At 35.3% G+C, this 17,610-nt stretch overlaps 11 protein-coding genes and 2 non-coding genes across 13 annotated transcripts; 5 read left to right on the top strand and 8 right to left on the bottom strand. All coding sequences in view use genetic code 12, as the record gives it.

Moving 5' to 3' along the window:
* Nucleotides 1-453: 453 nt before the first annotated feature.
* On the top strand, nt 454-1,657 carry DEHA2F21890g (DEHA2F21890p; the record flags this gene model as incomplete). Its single annotated transcript, XM_461293.1, has 2 exons — nt 454-978; nt 1,232-1,657. The coding sequence occupies 2 exons, from the start codon at nt 454-456 to the stop codon at nt 1,655-1,657; spliced, it is 951 nt and encodes a 316-aa protein (XP_461293.1).
* A 96-nt stretch (nt 1,658-1,753) lies between these two features.
* DEHA2F21868g (DEHA2F21868p) lies at nt 1,754-3,508 on the bottom strand (the record flags this gene model as incomplete). Its single annotated transcript, XM_461292.1, has 1 exon — nt 1,754-3,508. The coding sequence occupies one exon, from the start codon at nt 3,506-3,508 to the stop codon at nt 1,754-1,756; it is 1,755 nt and encodes a 584-aa protein (XP_461292.2).
* Nucleotides 3,509-3,656: 148 nt separating this feature from the next.
* Nucleotides 3,657-5,006, bottom strand: DEHA2F21846g (DEHA2F21846p; the record flags this gene model as incomplete). Its single annotated transcript, XM_461291.1, has 1 exon — nt 3,657-5,006. One exon carries the CDS (start codon nt 5,004-5,006, stop codon nt 3,657-3,659), a length of 1,350 nt encoding a protein of 449 aa, XP_461291.2.
* Nucleotides 5,007-5,152: 146 nt separating this feature from the next.
* DEHA2F21824g (DEHA2F21824p) lies at nt 5,153-5,707 on the top strand (the record flags this gene model as incomplete). Its single annotated transcript, XM_461290.1, has 1 exon — nt 5,153-5,707. The coding sequence occupies one exon, from the start codon at nt 5,153-5,155 to the stop codon at nt 5,705-5,707; it is 555 nt and encodes a 184-aa protein (XP_461290.2).
* An 85-nt stretch (nt 5,708-5,792) lies between these two features.
* Nucleotides 5,793-6,491, bottom strand: DEHA2F21802g (DEHA2F21802p; the record flags this gene model as incomplete). The annotated part of the gene is made up of 1 exon (XM_461289.1): nt 5,793-6,491. One exon carries the CDS (start codon nt 6,489-6,491, stop codon nt 5,793-5,795), a length of 699 nt encoding a protein of 232 aa, XP_461289.1.
* Nucleotides 6,492-6,973: 482 nt separating this feature from the next.
* Nucleotides 6,974-7,045, top strand: DEHA2F21780r. The gene has a single exon. It is a non-coding gene; the product is annotated as a tRNA-Cys (tRNA).
* Nucleotides 7,046-7,108: 63 nt separating this feature from the next.
* On the bottom strand, nt 7,109-10,351 carry DEHA2F21758g (DEHA2F21758p; the record flags this gene model as incomplete). The annotated part of the gene is made up of 1 exon (XM_461288.1): nt 7,109-10,351. The coding sequence occupies one exon, from the start codon at nt 10,349-10,351 to the stop codon at nt 7,109-7,111; it is 3,243 nt and encodes a 1,080-aa protein (XP_461288.2).
* Nucleotides 10,352-10,719: 368 nt separating this feature from the next.
* On the bottom strand, nt 10,720-11,223 carry DEHA2F21736g (DEHA2F21736p; the record flags this gene model as incomplete). Its single annotated transcript, XM_461287.1, has 1 exon — nt 10,720-11,223. The coding sequence occupies one exon, from the start codon at nt 11,221-11,223 to the stop codon at nt 10,720-10,722; it is 504 nt and encodes a 167-aa protein (XP_461287.1).
* Nucleotides 11,224-11,531: 308 nt separating this feature from the next.
* On the bottom strand, nt 11,532-11,603 carry DEHA2F21714r. The gene has a single exon. It is a non-coding gene; the product is annotated as a tRNA-Met (tRNA).
* A 444-nt stretch (nt 11,604-12,047) lies between these two features.
* DEHA2F21692g (DEHA2F21692p) lies at nt 12,048-12,895 on the top strand (the record flags this gene model as incomplete). The annotated part of the gene is made up of 2 exons (XM_002770828.1): nt 12,048-12,205; nt 12,286-12,895. 2 exons carry the CDS (start codon nt 12,048-12,050, stop codon nt 12,893-12,895), a joined length of 768 nt encoding a protein of 255 aa, XP_002770874.1.
* Nucleotides 12,896-13,086: 191 nt separating this feature from the next.
* On the top strand, nt 13,087-14,229 carry DEHA2F21670g (DEHA2F21670p; the record flags this gene model as incomplete). The annotated part of the gene is made up of 1 exon (XM_461286.1): nt 13,087-14,229. One exon carries the CDS (start codon nt 13,087-13,089, stop codon nt 14,227-14,229), a length of 1,143 nt encoding a protein of 380 aa, XP_461286.1.
* An 89-nt stretch (nt 14,230-14,318) lies between these two features.
* Nucleotides 14,319-16,139, bottom strand: DEHA2F21648g (DEHA2F21648p; the record flags this gene model as incomplete). Its single annotated transcript, XM_461285.1, has 1 exon — nt 14,319-16,139. The coding sequence occupies one exon, from the start codon at nt 16,137-16,139 to the stop codon at nt 14,319-14,321; it is 1,821 nt and encodes a 606-aa protein (XP_461285.1).
* A 113-nt stretch (nt 16,140-16,252) lies between these two features.
* On the bottom strand, nt 16,253-17,581 carry DEHA2F21626g (DEHA2F21626p; the record flags this gene model as incomplete). Its single annotated transcript, XM_461284.1, has 1 exon — nt 16,253-17,581. The coding sequence occupies one exon, from the start codon at nt 17,579-17,581 to the stop codon at nt 16,253-16,255; it is 1,329 nt and encodes a 442-aa protein (XP_461284.2).
* Nucleotides 17,582-17,610: the final 29 nt, after the last annotated feature.

The raw sequence follows: 17,610 nt of genomic DNA, 5'->3' as shown, positions 1-17,610 counted from the left end.
AATATAAGCTTCTAATCCATCTCACACATTATATCCATCTTCTACTCCTTATTACACTATATCCATCTTCTACTCCTTATTGCACTATTGTCGCAGACCATATTAGTTACTAGCATCAGTCCCAACTCGCTCCTACAACAGTCCTACAAGCCTCAAGTTGCTGCAATCACGCGTATCAACATGTGCCATCTCGTATTTCTCGGCTAAAAAACAGTCACCTCCAAATGAGTATTTCCGAGCACAGTTGCGTAGTTAACCTTATCACGGCCCCAGACTCAAAAAAAACCCAAAAATCTCACACGCCGGGCATCCTAACCAAACAAGCACTTTTGTGTAACTTGAATTTTGAAAATTATTCCTTAGTGCTGCATTGGTGAAAAATTTTTGATTTATACTACCTCTATAGAAAGAAAATTCAGCAATTAAACAACACAGTATTTTATTATAGTAACAATGGCTGATCAAGAAGTTTTAGTTTTAAGAGGTACCTTAGAAGGTCACAACGGATGGGTTACTTCGTTAGCCACCTCCGCTGCTGATCCAGATTTATTATTATCTGGTTCCAGAGATAAGACTTTAATCACCTGGAAATTAACTGGTGATGACAGTCAATACGGTGTCCCAAAGAAATCCTTCAAGGGTCACTCTCACATTATCCAAGATGTCACTATCTCTGCTGACGGTGCTTACGCATTATCTGCTTCTTGGGATAGAACCTTGAGATTATGGGACTTAGAATCCGGTGAATGTACCCAAAGATTCGTTGGACACAACGGTGATGTCTTATCTTGTTCTATTGCCAAGAACTTGAGACAAATTGTTTCTGCTTCCCGTGATAAGACCGTCAAGGTCTGGAACACCATTGGTGAATGTATGCAAACTTTATCCGGTCACAACGATTGGGTCTCTGCTGTTAGATTCTCCCCATCCGAAGACTCTTCCACTGTTATCTCTGCTTCTTGGGATAAGACTGTTAAGGTATGTGCAATTTTTTTTTAATTTTTCAAATGTTTTCGTGGACCAACATAGTTTGTGGGATCTCTTCTCTATTGGTTATGGCTAGATGATGTATTTCATATTTGCTACTTCAGACGGGGCTTGCCAGCTTCGAATGAGACATATTTTATCACCAAGATCTCTGATACTCCATAACCTCACTTTTTTTGATCTTACCCACAGAATTATGTTCCTTAACATTTTTTATCCGTTTCGGAATACTAACATAAACTAGTCATGGGACTTAAACGAATACAATGTTAACGCTGACTTCATTGGTCACACCGGTTACATTTCTTGTATCACTATCTCCCCAGATGGATCATTATGTGCTTCTGCTGGTAAGGACGGTGTTATCATCTTATGGGACTTGAACTCAAACAAGACTTTATACACCTTGAACGCTGCTTCTGAAGTTCACGCTTTAGCTTTCTCTCCAAACAGATACTGGTTAGCTGCTGCCACCGCTTCTGGTATTAAGATCTTCAACTTACAAGAAAGAACTTTATTAGATGAATTGAAGCCAGAATTCGCTATTGGTGCTAAGGCTAAGGACCCAGAAGCTGTCTCTTTAGCTTGGTCTGCTGATGGTCAAAACTTATTTGCTGGTTACACTGATAACGTTATCAGAGTCTGGCAAGTTATGACCTCTTCTGCTTAAATTACTTAATAGTTTTATAGTATTTGAGGTTTCTAGTTTCCAATAAAACAAAATAAATGTACATTATAAAAGAAGTATATGTAATTTGTTCGTTATCTATTCGAATAAATATAACTTACCACTAGCGCTCCCTCCAACACACCAATTTTCTATTGGATGCATGGCTGCGACTGCTGGTACTGCTCCTACCTTCTCTGAATCTGTTAAATGAGCTAATATTTGCCCTTTTTGATCGTAAATATCTAATCCACGATTCATATTTGCAATAACAAATTTTTGAATCCCATCACCAGGGGAAGCCTGCCATCTAGATTTGAGAATGGAGACCCATCTACCAGTTTGACAGTTGTGCTTGATTCTGGTGAAAGGCTTAATATTGGTTGGAATTTGTTCATCTTTATTTTTCGTACCTGTTTGGTACGTCTTTGACCATTCAGTAACTGGTGGTAATTCCAGACTTTCACTACTTAAATCAAAAATATTAATTGTATCGTCATATCCATTACACACCAACCTATTTTCATAGTTCCAGTCAACAGAAGAAACAGAAAGTCTGGATGAATAGCTGCCATAAACGTGAGGAGATATTTGGTCTTCATATTCAGACCAACTACTATTTGACTTACTAATATTACGCAAATCCCATATTCTGAACGTTCTATCTAATGATGCGGTTGCAATTTGATGTGATAAATTTGGATTAATACAAAATGAACCTATTTTCTTATCATGCAACCTCAACAATGAATTAGGTTTGATAGATTTGAACGGAGTCCTTAAATCATGCTGGTAGAAGTGTCCACCTAAAGTAGTTAAATATAAGACATTTGGGTTCCCTTCTTGACATAAATTAATGTCTGAGACTGCTAATGGGTAGTCTTGAGATTCATATGGATCTTTTAAGTAGATTACTTCAGACGATTCTAGTTTATTCAAATCAAGCTCTCTTACGGAACCATCATAAGCACATGAATAAATCTTTGAAGGATTACTATGAGGTGTGAGTATTTTGGCGATAGACCTACCATGTGGCTTCAAAATAGTGATAGCCGGATCTTCATCTTCAGTTGAATCAACCGCCCATATGCCTAAATTGCCTACTTTATCACCTGCAGTGATCACTCTATCAGTTTTTGATGGATGGAAATTGATTGCAGTGATTCTCTGATGGGTGATTTTAATATCCAAGGGGTCGAAACGTTCAAACAATTTCAAATTATCAAATTCGTTTCGCTTTGATTCTAATCCCTTATCATCATAATCCAGGGAGGAGTTTCGAATTAAGTCGTAGAAGTCACCAGCTGAGAATTTGTCGCCGAGGTCCTTCAATATCTCCAATACCTTATTATCACTTTCAATATTTATATCGTCATCTTGTAAATGGTCATCCTCCTCTTCTTTTATTTCTTTAGTATTATTTTCTTCTTTCTTTATTTCATTTGGCAATTTTAGGACTTTCTTTTCAAACTTCATATCTCCCAGTCTTTTGTCCGTAACTAGATCAATTAAGTGGAAATTGCCAAATAGTCTTGTCAGCTTCAATTTTTCTAACTCTTTCTTCTTTCGTTCAGCTTCCTCCATTTCTTCCTTAACCTTTTGATATTCCTCAGTATTTTCCATTGTAACACCGGCTAATCTTCGTGACCGCCTGGATGGCTCCTGAGGCTCCTTTTTAATCGGCTTTGCTGCATTATTGGTCTTTCTTTTTTTTGCACCATTGGCTTGTCTTTGATTAGGAATCTCTCGAGAAATCGAATCAGTTGCCGAATCTAAGTTCAATTTACGGAGAAGATCTTTATTTCTCTGTATATTTTCTTGTCTTTGCTTTTCAAAATCAGATAAAGGTGCCATTATGTCACTGCATGCCTCTTGACTTTGACTTTAAACGTTTAAAGAATATGTCTAGAAAATTTCCAATCGTTTCACGCGTGTTGGTGAGAAATTCACACCCATTTATAATGTACTTAATTAAACATGCATTAAAATGACTATCTTATTTCTATTTAGAAACTGTATCCACGTATCTTAAGATATCAGCACACAAATACAAGCTCCCACATACTACTACATTTCTATTATCACCCGATAATTTGAGCTCATTTACATAATCTAGCACCTGTTCAATGCTTTGGCCAGAAGCACTTATATTTCTTACGTCTTCAACATAGTTTTTAGCTACTTTCTGCACATCCTCACACGAGTAGCTTGAAACCCAAGGCATTTGGTCAGGGATAGAGAAGACTGTAGGTATAATCGTATCATTTTTATGAATAACGTGCTTCAAAAGGTTATCAATCGATTTGCCCTTAGTTAATGCAATCACAAATATAATTCCGCTTCCATCATTTCTGATACGTTCAATGTATTTTGCAAGCTCTATAGCTGCACTTTCATTATGTGCACCGTCTAGAAGAAGACGCAACCCTGATTTTGGGATATTTATGGATTGTAACCTACCAGGCCATACTGTTTTCTTGATTCCAAGTTTGATAGAGTCTGTAGTTAGCTTTGATTCTCCGTTTTCATCATTCAATGACGAATGATTTTGGAGCTTAATAACATCTAGTATTTTTAATGCTATACTCAAATTTTGCAATTGGTAGTCACCCTTGAGGGGGGAGTATTCCACAAGGGATTTAACGTCGTCAGAACAACACAGCTTGTCCGTCGGATACGTTTCTGCTTCACTTATACCGTCCACTATGTACAAATCTGACATGGTATCTTTTGCGACTTTTTTTAACACATCCAAGGCTTCTTGATCATTTTGTCTATCAACAACGCACGAAACAGACTTCTTCATAATACCAGCCTTTTCATACGCTATTGCGGCTAACGTATCACCTAATAATGCTTCGTGATCTATACCTATCTTTGTTATTCCAGTAGCTATAACACCACCTTTATGGCCGGTCGTTCTATCATCAATAAAAGATTCCAACACATTTGTAGCATCAAGTCTCCCCCCAAGACCAACTTCTATTATTGCCAACTCAACCCTTTCTAGTTCAAAAATTTTGAACGCAGTAACCGTTAAAAGCTCGAATTCAGTACAACCTAATCGTAAAGATGTATTCTCTTTCTGAACGTAATCACTGATACTCTTAAATTTTGCAAGTGGATAAACTTCATTATTTATGCAAATGGAATCATTATAATATACCATATGTGGTGAAGTAAAACGCCCATTTCTAACCTTGGCTTGGGTTAATATGGAGGACAAATAAGCTACCGTGGATCCTTTACCATTTGTCCCTGCAATATGGATGGATTTATATGTATTTATATGTGGATTTCCAAGATGGCGAAGTAATTTTGTAACTCTAGAGAGTCCTAGATCAATTGGCATAATTATGGAACGAAACTATCTACCTTATATCTGGAGAACACAATTTTTGAATATTTGTCGTATCTCAAAATTTTGATGCGATAAAAAATCTGTTTTATTCTAGTACTAAATAGCATTCAATAATCCGTAACACTTGTAATTAATAAATGTCTATTGAAAAGGAAAGTACGAACAACTTTGTCCAGGAAAGGTTGGATTCGCTTTATGAAATTGACTGCAAGATAGTATCTTTGCTTGACAATATGTCAAGCTTGTTCCAAACATACTCCACACCTAAATCTAGCGATAACGACTTAACTGAACAAAAGGACCAAATGAAGGCTCAAACTAAAAACATATATAATGCAATAAGTAATGTTGCAATAGGATTGAGGAAAGAAGTTAAAATAATGGATGAGAATATTGGGGTCTATAATAAGAATAAAGATGGAATAATGATACTACCAATTAGTGTCGACCAGAAGAATACAACATTGGGAACAAAGAAGCTTAACGATGAAATCAAAGAGTTGAATACTATAGTAACCGGAGAAGAAACGGATGGTGCAATGAATGATACAAATATGGAAGCTACAACAAAACAGGAAACTAATATTAATAACGAAGATTCGGAGAAAGAGAAACAAGAGAATATAACAGCCATTGAGACGAAGAAGGAACTGAGTGAAAATGAAGACGAAGATTTTGATATGATTGCTTAGGTTCCCTATATACCTGAAAAATCCTACATTCGAATGCTTGAGTTATTTACTTATTTCATCTATTGTACATAATATCTTTTCCAATTTATATTTCTTCAAGATATCCTTGTTGAATTAATCTCTCAACATCAGACTTTCTCACATAAAACTGGGAGTCCTTAATTAGGTTAAATACACCATATTCAGTTTGAACTTCACCTCCATTTTTAAGGACCCTGACATCGGTAAATATATTAGTAGGTGGATCCAAATCCCCAGACAAGTCTATATCGGCGAAATTCGACTTGTAATTAGTTATTAAATGTTGATAATTCTTGTAGTATTCCTGCTCTGCATGATTCAAGTTATCTAAATTCAATTGTGTAGTATAATTGGCAGAATTACTAACCAACGAATTAGACCCATTTCCTGTGGAGCCGAATTTATTTTTATTTGGGTCAGTGTTACCTGTTTCTGTTATGGGGTCAATATTCAACCAAGAGAACTCATCGATTTTGTCAGCCCTTAATTTTTCATACGCCAACAAACATCTTTTATTTCTACGCATACACAAATGTGTGACAAATAGTTGACATTGATTTATCTTCATTTTTTCTTCATCAGCATTTTCGGAATCTTCTTCTTGTATTCGTTGTTCTTCACCTAAGTATTCAGCATCTTTATTAAGATCAGTTGTCTCTTTTATTATACTTTTCACTAAATCAGTTTGGTATAATGGTGTTTCTGATAAATTAGATGACCTCTTAGCATCAAGGATCAATTTGTTGGCGAGATTCCCGTACATATGGTATGTCAATGCTGAAGTTTTTGAAGTATTAAAATGATTATGAATTTTTGGCTCGTAATGTTTTTTTGTATGTATACGCGTGTAGATTAGGAAAGACGCTTCCTAGCCTGGGAAGTAAAATAGAACCGTTAGAAGTTAAGGTAATCTGAAATATACTAAATCTAATCAATAAGTATTTCAAGATACTATCTTCACTCTATTTGAGTTTATGCAATAGTTTAGAAAGTATATATATATTGCTTATAAGCTACTGATATTTGCATATCCAACTACGCATATTTATTGCGGCTAGCTGCTTGTTTTGAACTTCCTTCCAATTCATTTGAGTCATATTATAGTAAATTTAAAAGAATAGTTGACTGTAAGTGAAAAGGTTTGGATATATCTATTAGAATAAGATAATTCATAATATGTATTGTCTTATCAAATAGATTCATTTTGCTAAAAAAAGCTAGCTCGTATGGCGCAGTGGTAGCGCAGCAGATTGCAAATCTGTTGGTCCTTAGTTCGATCCTGAGTGCGAGCTTGTCGTTTTTTTTTCTTCTCTACTACACTCCACTACTGAATATGCTTTATTGGAAATCTATTAATATAATATTGAGCCTAAATAACAATTACATAAGAGTAGTTCTTCCACCAACTTCATTATTAGGTGTTCCATCAGGCATATTACCGTCTCTGCCGGAAACAAATTGGTTATAGATTTTTTGGAGCTTCGTTTTTTCACTCACGGAAATTGATGGTTTTGTTTCCTTTAGGGAATCTAATAAATCCTTCTGTGAGATGAAGACTTTCAGAGATTCAGAATCGATAGTTTCTGACTTACGATTAGTATCAGAAGAAGTAGTTTCTTCATTAAAAAGTTGTTCAATCTGCTGTAAAATCTTAACCCTATCAGCAGGTCTCAATTTAGCATTCTTTAGTTTCTCTGAATTGACTTGGAAAAAGTCAAAGGATATCTTGTCTTTCGTATTATGCTTTTCACCTTTAACTGCTTGAAGTTCATCATTTGATAGTTTAACATGAACAGCCTTTAAATAAGCATTATATCCTAAACCTTGCATATCCGCACCACTGAACCCAGCAGTCTTCTCCGCAATTTGCTTCAAATTCACATCCTCCATTAAGTCCATTTTAGTTGTTATGCTTTCTAAAATATCCAATCTATCTTCAAAACTTGGCATATCACAGATAACACTCTTATCCAATCTACCAGGTCTCAATAAAGCGGAATCGATCAAATCAGGTCTACTTGTCGCAGCCAAAACGTAGACACCATCCAAACCTTCGGCACCATCCATCTGGGTCAACATTTGATTGACAACTCTATCAGTGACACCAGTAGAATCGTGTCCTCTCTTTGGGGCAATAGAATCAAATTCATCGAAAAACAAGATACAGGGTTTTGCTGATTGTGCTCTTTCAAATAATTCTCTAACAGATTGTTCAGAAGCACCGATATACTTGTTCAAAATTTCTGGACCCTTAATAGAAATAAAATTTAAACCACATTGACCAGCAATGGCACTAGCGAGTAATGTTTTACCACAACCAGGATAACCATACAACAATATACCTGATCTTAATCTTAATGGACAATTTGCGAAAATCGGCGCATATTTGGTTGGCCATTCCAACGTTTCGAGAAGAATATTTTTAGCATCTTTCAACCCACCAATATCAGACCAACTGATCGAAGACTTTTGCAACTTGACACCACGTAAATTAGATGGTGTATACCCCTTTAGGGCTTTTTCAAAATGCTCCTTGGCTATTTTCAAATTATTTTGGCTAGCACTTTGTGCCTGGCTGAATAAGGATTCATGGTAGATCCTATCACATAAAATCTTTAAATCATTTGGCAAGTATCCTTCGGTTTCGGAAACCATATCCATAACATCAAATTGTATATTGCAACCTAATTTGTCGGTAATGTAGCCATTGATGATATCCAATCTCGTATTTTTGTCTGGGGGACTTAAATGATGAAAATGTTCGAGCAAGTGGCATTGAAATAAGAGTTTATTTAAAGCTTCTTTTGATGTAGCTGATATTAAAATCGAAAGATTACTGTTATGCTGTGAATATATTTTCTGCAATCTTGTGATTAAAAATTCAGTTAGTTGATTTGAAACTGCGGAGTCAACATGTTCCATTTCCGCTGGCAAAATCTTATCTAAATTGTCCAATATCAATAAAGATGGCTTATGCCACGAACATTCCTGAATCCATTTCATAGCATGGTTATTAGACAACAGATTGAAGTTTTCATTCATTATTTTTTCACAAGAGATATATTTGGTATGATAACCATAATCAGAATTAATCTTGCTAGCAATTAAATTTAGCATCAGTGTTTTACCACTCCCTGAATTACCATATATTAATGTTCCTGAGTTCTTATTAATTGTTATGGAATCTAAAGCCTCTTCAATCATATTGTCTAAACCTATTACTTCATCTTTTTCTTCTGATTCAGATTTAATTTCTTGAATGAATGATTGATTTCTTATCAATTCTTCTCCCGTTTCCAATTTAATTTGTTTCTTCTCGTCGGAAAATGTAAACGGCTTAATCCAGGCATTAACATCATCATTCCTTTTGAATTTTAATAAACCACCATTTGGAAGTAAATGTGGCACAATTGGGAGTTTTATATAATTTGTAATTGGGGAATTGTTAATTGGAGATTCTTCGTTATAAAATAAAGTAGTTAATGCTTGCAATAATTTAGTATTTTTATCCTTCTTCTCAATGGAATTTAAATTGATCTGATCAGTCTTTTTAGTCTGGAGAATATAAGGATGTATGACGAAACTTGATGGCTTTTTGGAAATATGCTTGACGGATGGATTCAACACAACTATAGAACCGACTTGATACTCTACATTCAAAGCAACAGCCAATTTGGCCGAAAGTCCTACAGTATTCGATGGACATTTTGGGCAATTAACAAGCTTAGCAATTACTCGCTTAGTTTCTTTTAATGGTGAAGAAATTTTTTCCTTTGAATTTTCCTTTGTAAGGGTTTGATTTTGATTTTGGTTTTGTTCCGGGTTTTGATTACCACTGCCAACAATGTTCTGTTTAGAATTAGGACCGGGAACAATGGAAACCGCAACATATTCAGCCTTATTCAAAGAATGTATTACCTCGTTGAAATTGACATAAATCTCGTATCCATCAGGATTAGAATGTGATGGTAGATCAGAGAAAATATTATGTGGCAAGGATATACCTCTTTTTAAGACAGACGGTAAATTAGAATAATCTTCGGCTCTGCTGCTTTTAGAAGATTTTGTAGACTTGCCTGAGGTCGATTCTGCCTTCTTGACCCTTACCTTAGGAGCAATTGCAACTTCACACATTGGCGATATCTTGGCATAATTATGATCTTTCGTTCCAATGTCCGTGACTATTAACTTTGCAGATGTAGTCTGTGAAGGATAGACTACCAATACCTGATTCAATGAAACACACCGAGATTGCGATAATAACTTATCTTCTAAGATTTGTGCATGTAGTTCAACTAGTTCCCAGTCCGAAGAAGTAACGGGCTCCAAGTTAATTTGAGTGGTTTCAAAATTGTTCAATTTCAAATTCAACGTAACCTGATGTTTATCACTTAAACTCAACGATTGGGCAAATATGGGATCAATTTCCAATGTCAGAATTTTCGATGACGACATACCAGACCATCCAGTATAGCTTTTGGCTCCTGATTGCAGAATCAATTCTATTATGACATCTTGAATATTGACATTTGCATTGAATAATAAATTAGTCAAATTAGAAGGCAAATTAATCAAATTCGACCTTAAAGGTTTGTAAGATATTTGAACCTTGTGATTATCCATGTCAGAGTTATATAGGCTTTAAAAGCTATTCAAAATTGTTGAATAATTTAATGCTTATATAGTATGTTCTCCAGATTTTCGAGATGTGATTCTTACCCACTCAGTGTGTGGGGCCGAGGATATATTCGAGCATTTTGAAAATACGACAACCATTTTAAAATTTGGATATATTATTTATTAATACTACGACATATAACTAGAGAGTCATCATGTTATGCTAATGCAACTAAATATTTCGAAAGGTTCTTTCAATGTGAAAAAAAGACAACGCTATTTCACGGTACCTAAATGTTGATAAAACTTAACAGTATATATATTCAAAACGAGAAGTAACATGTAATGAATACATAAATCCTGGGATTATGCGATCATTTGTTACGGCCTTGAATATCGTTAAATTTTTTCATTACTTCGTCATCTTCCTGTTGCTTTTCCTCCCATTTCTTCTCATTCTTTTTTTGATTAGCTTCTTTCGCTTTTTCCATAGCTTGGAACGACTTTCTTCTGATAGAATGGCATTGTTCCCATCCAACTACATTACCCAAAAAAAAACCACAGACAGCCCAGTTTATGGATTTATTTGGGTTCTTATGGATCAAGAAGGTCACGGTACCTAATACACCCATCGCTTGAAAACCGGTTATCATAGCTTCTCTGAAACATGGCATGCTGACGAAATGCGACATAGAGAAATCAGATAACTTGAACTCTTTGAGAGCATCTGAATAGGCCGGCGGTTTCTGAACACTTCCATTATCTTCAAATTTTGGTGGTAAATCCTCTAGAAATTGTTGAGGTTGGGCATGTGGTTCTTCAACAGTTTGACTGACAGAAGATACCTTCGACGATGAGCTACTTCCAAACCAACCCATATTAGAGTATTTTTTTCACCTATGCAACGCTGTTTTATATGCTTAAGATAGAGATGTCTATTCATTAATATTGTTCTAGTGGATTTTATCCTAGCGATTCACGTGATCATTTAGTTATATCTAGTGGTAGGGGGAATTCGAAGTCCCAAGACTTTGATTTGGTCTTGAAACTTTGAATTACGAGCTGCCATAGGGGCAAAACAACTTCAAAGCTTCAAGCTGTTTGTAAAGTAGTAATGGTGTGATATAGCATCAAGTTGTTGGTTTGATTTGAAAAAAATAATAGCGTCGCCCGGTTTCGATCCGGGGACATCAGGGTTATGAGCCCTGCGCGCTTCCACTGCGCCACGACGCTAATTATTTATATTAAAAAACCCCCTAAATTAATATGAGGTCAAGCGTTCGGATTAACTAAAATACGAAGCCATCTCTGAACCGTTTAGATATACAACATGCATATTAGGATGATATTTTATAATAGTATGCTTGGTAAATAAAGTTTGGAATAACTATCTAAGGTAGAATGTCGAATGAATGTTAGAAGAAATACTGTTCTGTCCCCTGTTAACTCACAGACGATTATTTACCTATACATAGACTGGTAAATATATTTATTAATATTTCATATAATAGAGACTACCGCCGGCAATATTACATCATATGGGTCTTCACAGTTAATATTATACCATATTATGTACTTGATGTTCGAAATTTGCAGTAAAGCCAAATCGAAAAATTGCGATCAACATGTTGAGTGCGAATATGAAAGTGAGTGAATATCAAGTGTTTTTCATACTAACTTAATTCCATAGGTACACATTGCAATGATATCCCCAGATCTTATTTTAGATCCGCAATTGAAATACTGGGTTTTATTACCTATTTCATTTGTTATGGTCTTGGTAGGTTTATTAAGATCGAATATTACATTATTGCTTACACCATCACCGAAATTGACGCCATACAAAACAGCAAGGGAGAAGTATGTATAAGAGCAAAAAAGAACGGAAAGTTCAGAGTTGACTACAATTAAGATGCAGTATACTAACGAAATGTATTTAGACAATTTTTGAACCGGGCTGTTTGTTTTAGAAAAAATAATGGTATTTTGACCCCTAGTGACTTTGAAACTAGACAACAGTACTATATTGAAAAATTGAATTCATCCGACTTTTATGCTGAAAAAGAAGACCCGGATGCCACTCCATCTAACCCATTCACCGATCCTTCTACAAACGACGCCATGATGAACATGGTGAAAGGGAATTTAATGAATTATATTCCACAAACATTGATTATGGGATGGGTCAATTATTTCTTCGCTGGTTTTGTTGTCATGAAACTTCCATTCCCTCTCACTGACGGGTTTAAAAGTATGCTACAGAGTGGGGTTGCGACACCTTCTCTAAATGTTCGTTATGTTTCGTCTATTTCCTGGTATTTTGTCAATTTGCTCGGATTGAAACCAGTTTACTCTTTGCTAATGGAAGATTCCAAAATAGTCGACCAAATGATGCAACAACAACAGCAACAGCAAATGCCAAACATAGGTGGGCCCGGCGCTCCAAAAGTAGATAAAGTTTTCAAGGCTGAAGCAGAAAATATTCAAATTTTATCTCATGAATCCATATTTGATGGAATTGTCGATAGAGTCTTAAACCAATCCGATTAATACTATCATGCATCACAAGACTAGTTATATAACTCCTTAATTAATGGGATAAGACGTTAAATAGGTTTCTTAATGTAGATATGAAGGGCCAAAATGATCACGTGAATGTTAGATTTATAATCCATCGCTATACACTTTAGGAGATAAAAACTTTTGATATATTACCCATATAGATAATAATATATAACAACATGGCACCTTCTACTGTGATATGTATTGGTATGGCCGGTTCCGGTAAGACCACTTTTATGCAAAGGTTGAATTCACATCTTCACGCCAAAAAGTCGCCACCATATGTCATTAATTTGGATCCTGCTGTTCTTAAGGTTCCATTTGGGGCAAATATCGACATTAGGGATTCTGTTAAGTATAAGAAAGTAATGGAGGAATATAATTTAGGTCCTAATGGGGCGATTGTTACTTCGTTGAATTTGTTTGCTACCAAAATTGATCAAGTTATTAAGTTAGTGGAAAAGAGATCAGACAAGGTGGAAAATGTTATTATCGATACTCCAGGACAAATTGAATGTTTTATCTGGTCTGCTAGTGGTGCAATCATAACAGAGGCATTTGCATCCACGTTCCCAACTGTTATTGCCTATATTGTCGATACACCAAGAAATTCATCCCCTACTACATTTATGTCAAACATGTTATATGCATGTTCCATTTTGTACAAAACAAAATTGCCAATGATTATAGTCTTCAATAAGAGTGATGTAAAGAATGCTGATTTTGCTAAGGAATGGATGCAAGATTTTGAAACTTTCCAAAGAGCATTATCTGAGGATCAGGAATTGAATGGTGAAGATGGAACTTCTTCTGGCTATATGAGTTCCTTGGTAAATTCCATGTCCTTAATGTTAGAAGAGTTTTATTCTCAATTGGATGTTGTTGGTGTAAGTTCATACACAGGTGAAGGATTTGACGAGTTTTTAGGCGCCGTTGATAATAAAGTTGACGAATATAATGAATATTACAAAGCTGAAAGAGAAAGAATATTGAAAGAAAAGGAAGAAAAGGAGAATAAAAGACAATCAAGTTCATTGAATAAGTTAATGAAAGATTTGGATATTAAGGATAAAAATCAAGAAGGTAAGGATTCTGAAGTTTTGTCTGATTATGAATCAGAAGACGATGAATACCAAGGGGAATTACCTAGAGATGAAGATGAAGTCGAAAGGGAATACACATTCCCTGAAGATAGGAACTCTGAAGTCAACGACAAGACAGATGCTGACTTACAATCGCGTTATCAAGCTGCCTTTGATGCCACCGCTAAAAATGCTTCTTCTAAGACTGCCGAATCAATCGCTGAATATATTAAGCGTTAATTCAATTATCTAATAATAGACTGTATAATAAATCGTGATATAAAATATGTATTTATAGGAGAGAATCTAGTATTTGTAGTGTCATACATTTAATCAACCAAGGACGCCAAAGCATTGTTAATATCATATGCTTTATTTGCAAACTCTTTCTTAAATATTAGATGTGGTTTATGCTTTGCTAAATACATAATAGTCTTTCCAAACTCTGAATTGCACCATGCAAACCAGGATCTTGTAAATTCTTTGCCCTTCTTTGAATTAACTTGAACACTTTCGTGCATCAAACCTAATTCAGCAGTATTTTCCATGATAAGTTGTAAGTTGTTCAAGATTTCTGTATCATCATCCGTTGTTCTAATACTTACTAACAAAGACATTGGCCATGCATTGTGTATACCAATATGAGGGCCACCAATACCTTCGAATTGAGTTCCCGTTAAGTAATATGGATTACCAACTTTAGATAATATCATTTTTCTAGTATTCTGATAAACTTCATCATTAACATCAATGAAACCCATGTCTGGTAAGGATAGCAATGATGGAATATTTGCATCATCCATGTGAATGGCTCCTCCATACCCATCAACTTCATATGCATAAACCTTGCCCCACACAGGGTGCTCTACAATGCCATATTTGGCAATACCTTCAGATATTTTTTCTATGAAAGCATCTGTATGACTAATTAATGGCAACAAGTCTCTGTCTGGTTTCTTATCTGATACTAAGAAATTCTTTCTAACTTTCTTTAATTCTGTTAACATATGGGAATTTGCAGGGATGAAGAATTGCAATATACAAGCATCATCGGAGGGACGAAATGCGGACCTAATCAAACCTGTAGCGTAGTTAACTGGATTACCCACACCTCCCAATGGAAGAGTTTCAGAACCAATTTGGGTTTGTCTTTGGAAGGAATAATAGAAGCTTAGAGCCTGACCTGTTTCCTTATCAAATGATGGTTGTGATTCCCTTTTTAATACAATAAGTATTCTTTCATAAGCTTTCAACCAACGGTCATTGAGGAAAGATAAATCTCCTCCAGAGTTTTCATAATATTCATTTGTCAAAGTCAAGAATGAGGCTAATGAATCCAATTCATATTTACACTCGAATACTTGTCTCCAATCAGGTCTTGGAAATACTTGGTCTACTGCAGTATTACCTCTTTTAACACCAGATCCTGGGGGAGGGTGAAATGCATTGCAATAAGGAGAATTAATAATATAGAATGCCTGTGTATTGATTGCACCTCTTACTAACTCTTTTAGTTGCTTATCGTATTTTATTAATGGTTGATATACCGATAATTGTCTAGCAGCATCACGCAACCATTCGGCATGAATATCTCCAGTAACAACAAATGAATGCGGTTCGTCCACTTGCTTGGACTCTAACGAAGATATATGCCATAATATTGTTGTATCCAAAGTGTTGGGCAAACAATTTTCTATTAAGCGAGCAAGATCCCTGCTTTCGACCTTATTTTTCAAATCATTAATCACTTGTTCTACCGCTTCTGACCTGAATGTCCGACATTTTGGTGCTGGCCTCATATAAGGGTATTGATACTTGCCATTGGAAAAAGGTGGATGTTTGAACTGTGAATATTCAACATAGTCTGGACATTTGTGAGTTTTTTTATCCATTTTTTTCAAAAGTTCTTCTGTTACCTCTCCAATTTCCTTAATATCAACACTATTTTCAGAATATTTCAACTCCTCTTTTAACTGGCTCTTATCTTTGGTAAATTGAACAAAATCCCCGATGTCTGTAACTTCTGAACTTACATGACTATCTGTATTGGATGGAAGATTTTTTAAAATATATAAACCAAATAATACGCCTAGTATAAGTAGTACCAATCGACCAGGTCTGATGCGTTTATCAGAAATGTAGATTGCCATATTACCGTAATATTTGTGGTGTGCAAGACAATCCCTAAAAAGATGATTTTGGTGTCAAGAAATGCAACCCGCGAGAACTCACGATCTATTAATTATGATTATGTCTATTAACACTAATGTTTATGAAATAAATATATACAATTTTTGGCAAATCCTTCCTCTACTCTGATTAAGCCAGACTCGCCCAATCTTTTCATTAATGTGTCTATACTGGATATTTCATTCTTCTTCTGACCAGCCTCATCGTGTTTCGATTTTGCAATTTGTAATAATTCGTCGTATGACTTTGAGGTAGGTACATCACTAGCATGGACATCGTGGGAGAAAAAATCAGCGATATTTTGATTATTTAATCCCATCCTAACAGAAATAATTTCAAATGAATCCTTATATGCATCTAGGATGTTGAGAAGTTCAGAATGATCTTCTTGTATTATAGGATTTTCAATTGTGAGTAAATGATAGTCATGATATTTTATGTCGTAAGGAAATGCCTCTCTTACGTTTGTGTATTCAAGCTCCTTCAAAACTTTATGCAACGGAAACTTACTAATGATTTCATGCGGTGACACATTCACTGGATTGAACGATTTGTCAGTCAATTCTACCGATTTGTTCGCTAACAAAGCTTCACTGAGCTTATCACGAACATTATTCTGAGTTCTCCAATTAGCCGTAGCAAATAACTTATCAAAATCTTTGTCGGATTGAAAATGACGTTGTGATTTATTGGCCAAAGTAAATACGTCTACAGTCGACAAGTCTGTGAAATGATAATTACGAATACTCTTATCACTCTCATCGGCGAAACTGTTCAGCAACAGCGATATAGCCCTCTTGAAATCACTTAACGGTTTGTTCACTTGCGAAAGAGATGCTTCCGAGAAAAGACGATTAGTTTGCCTTAAAACAAAAATAATGGGTGTATTATTAAGTAGTCTTTGATACCACTGGAAAGAGTTTTTGATCAGATTGACTTGAGGCACTGAACGATACGGACTGAAATATGCCGCAAAAGAGCTTGCTATTTGTGCCTGGTAATCAGTAAAATTCTTTGTAGTTCTACTAGCTGAGCTTATTATAGGCGTGAAATCTGCTATATTATCCTCTGTTTCTCTAGAGCCCTTCTTATCCTGGTGTTGTTTGAAGATATCTTCGGTTCGCATATTCTCCAATCCCCCCAATTCAAGCGGACCTTCAAATATAGGCTTAATTAGCGTACTTATTATAGGAGGAAAGTCATTAGGATTGAATTTACCTTTTTCGTAGTCAACCGTTAACAACTTATTTCTTTGGAAATTGTAATATTCTGGTGTAGTTCTCTGCAAATAATTTTTAATTCGGGTATTCTTATAAGGTAATGCATTATTGGATGCTCTTTCATATATTTTGAAAATATGCAAGATATGATCTGGAAGTCTTGATAGGGTATAGTTTGACATAACAGAAGTACATTACATAAGGCTTTGGA

Source organism: Debaryomyces hansenii (genome assembly GCF_000006445.2).
Source record: "Debaryomyces hansenii CBS767 chromosome F complete sequence".
Lineage (NCBI taxonomy): Eukaryota > Fungi > Ascomycota > Pichiomycetes > Serinales > Debaryomycetaceae > Debaryomyces > Debaryomyces hansenii.
The sequence above is the reverse complement of the archived record's forward strand: the minus strand, read 5'-3'. Positions and strand labels throughout refer to the sequence as shown.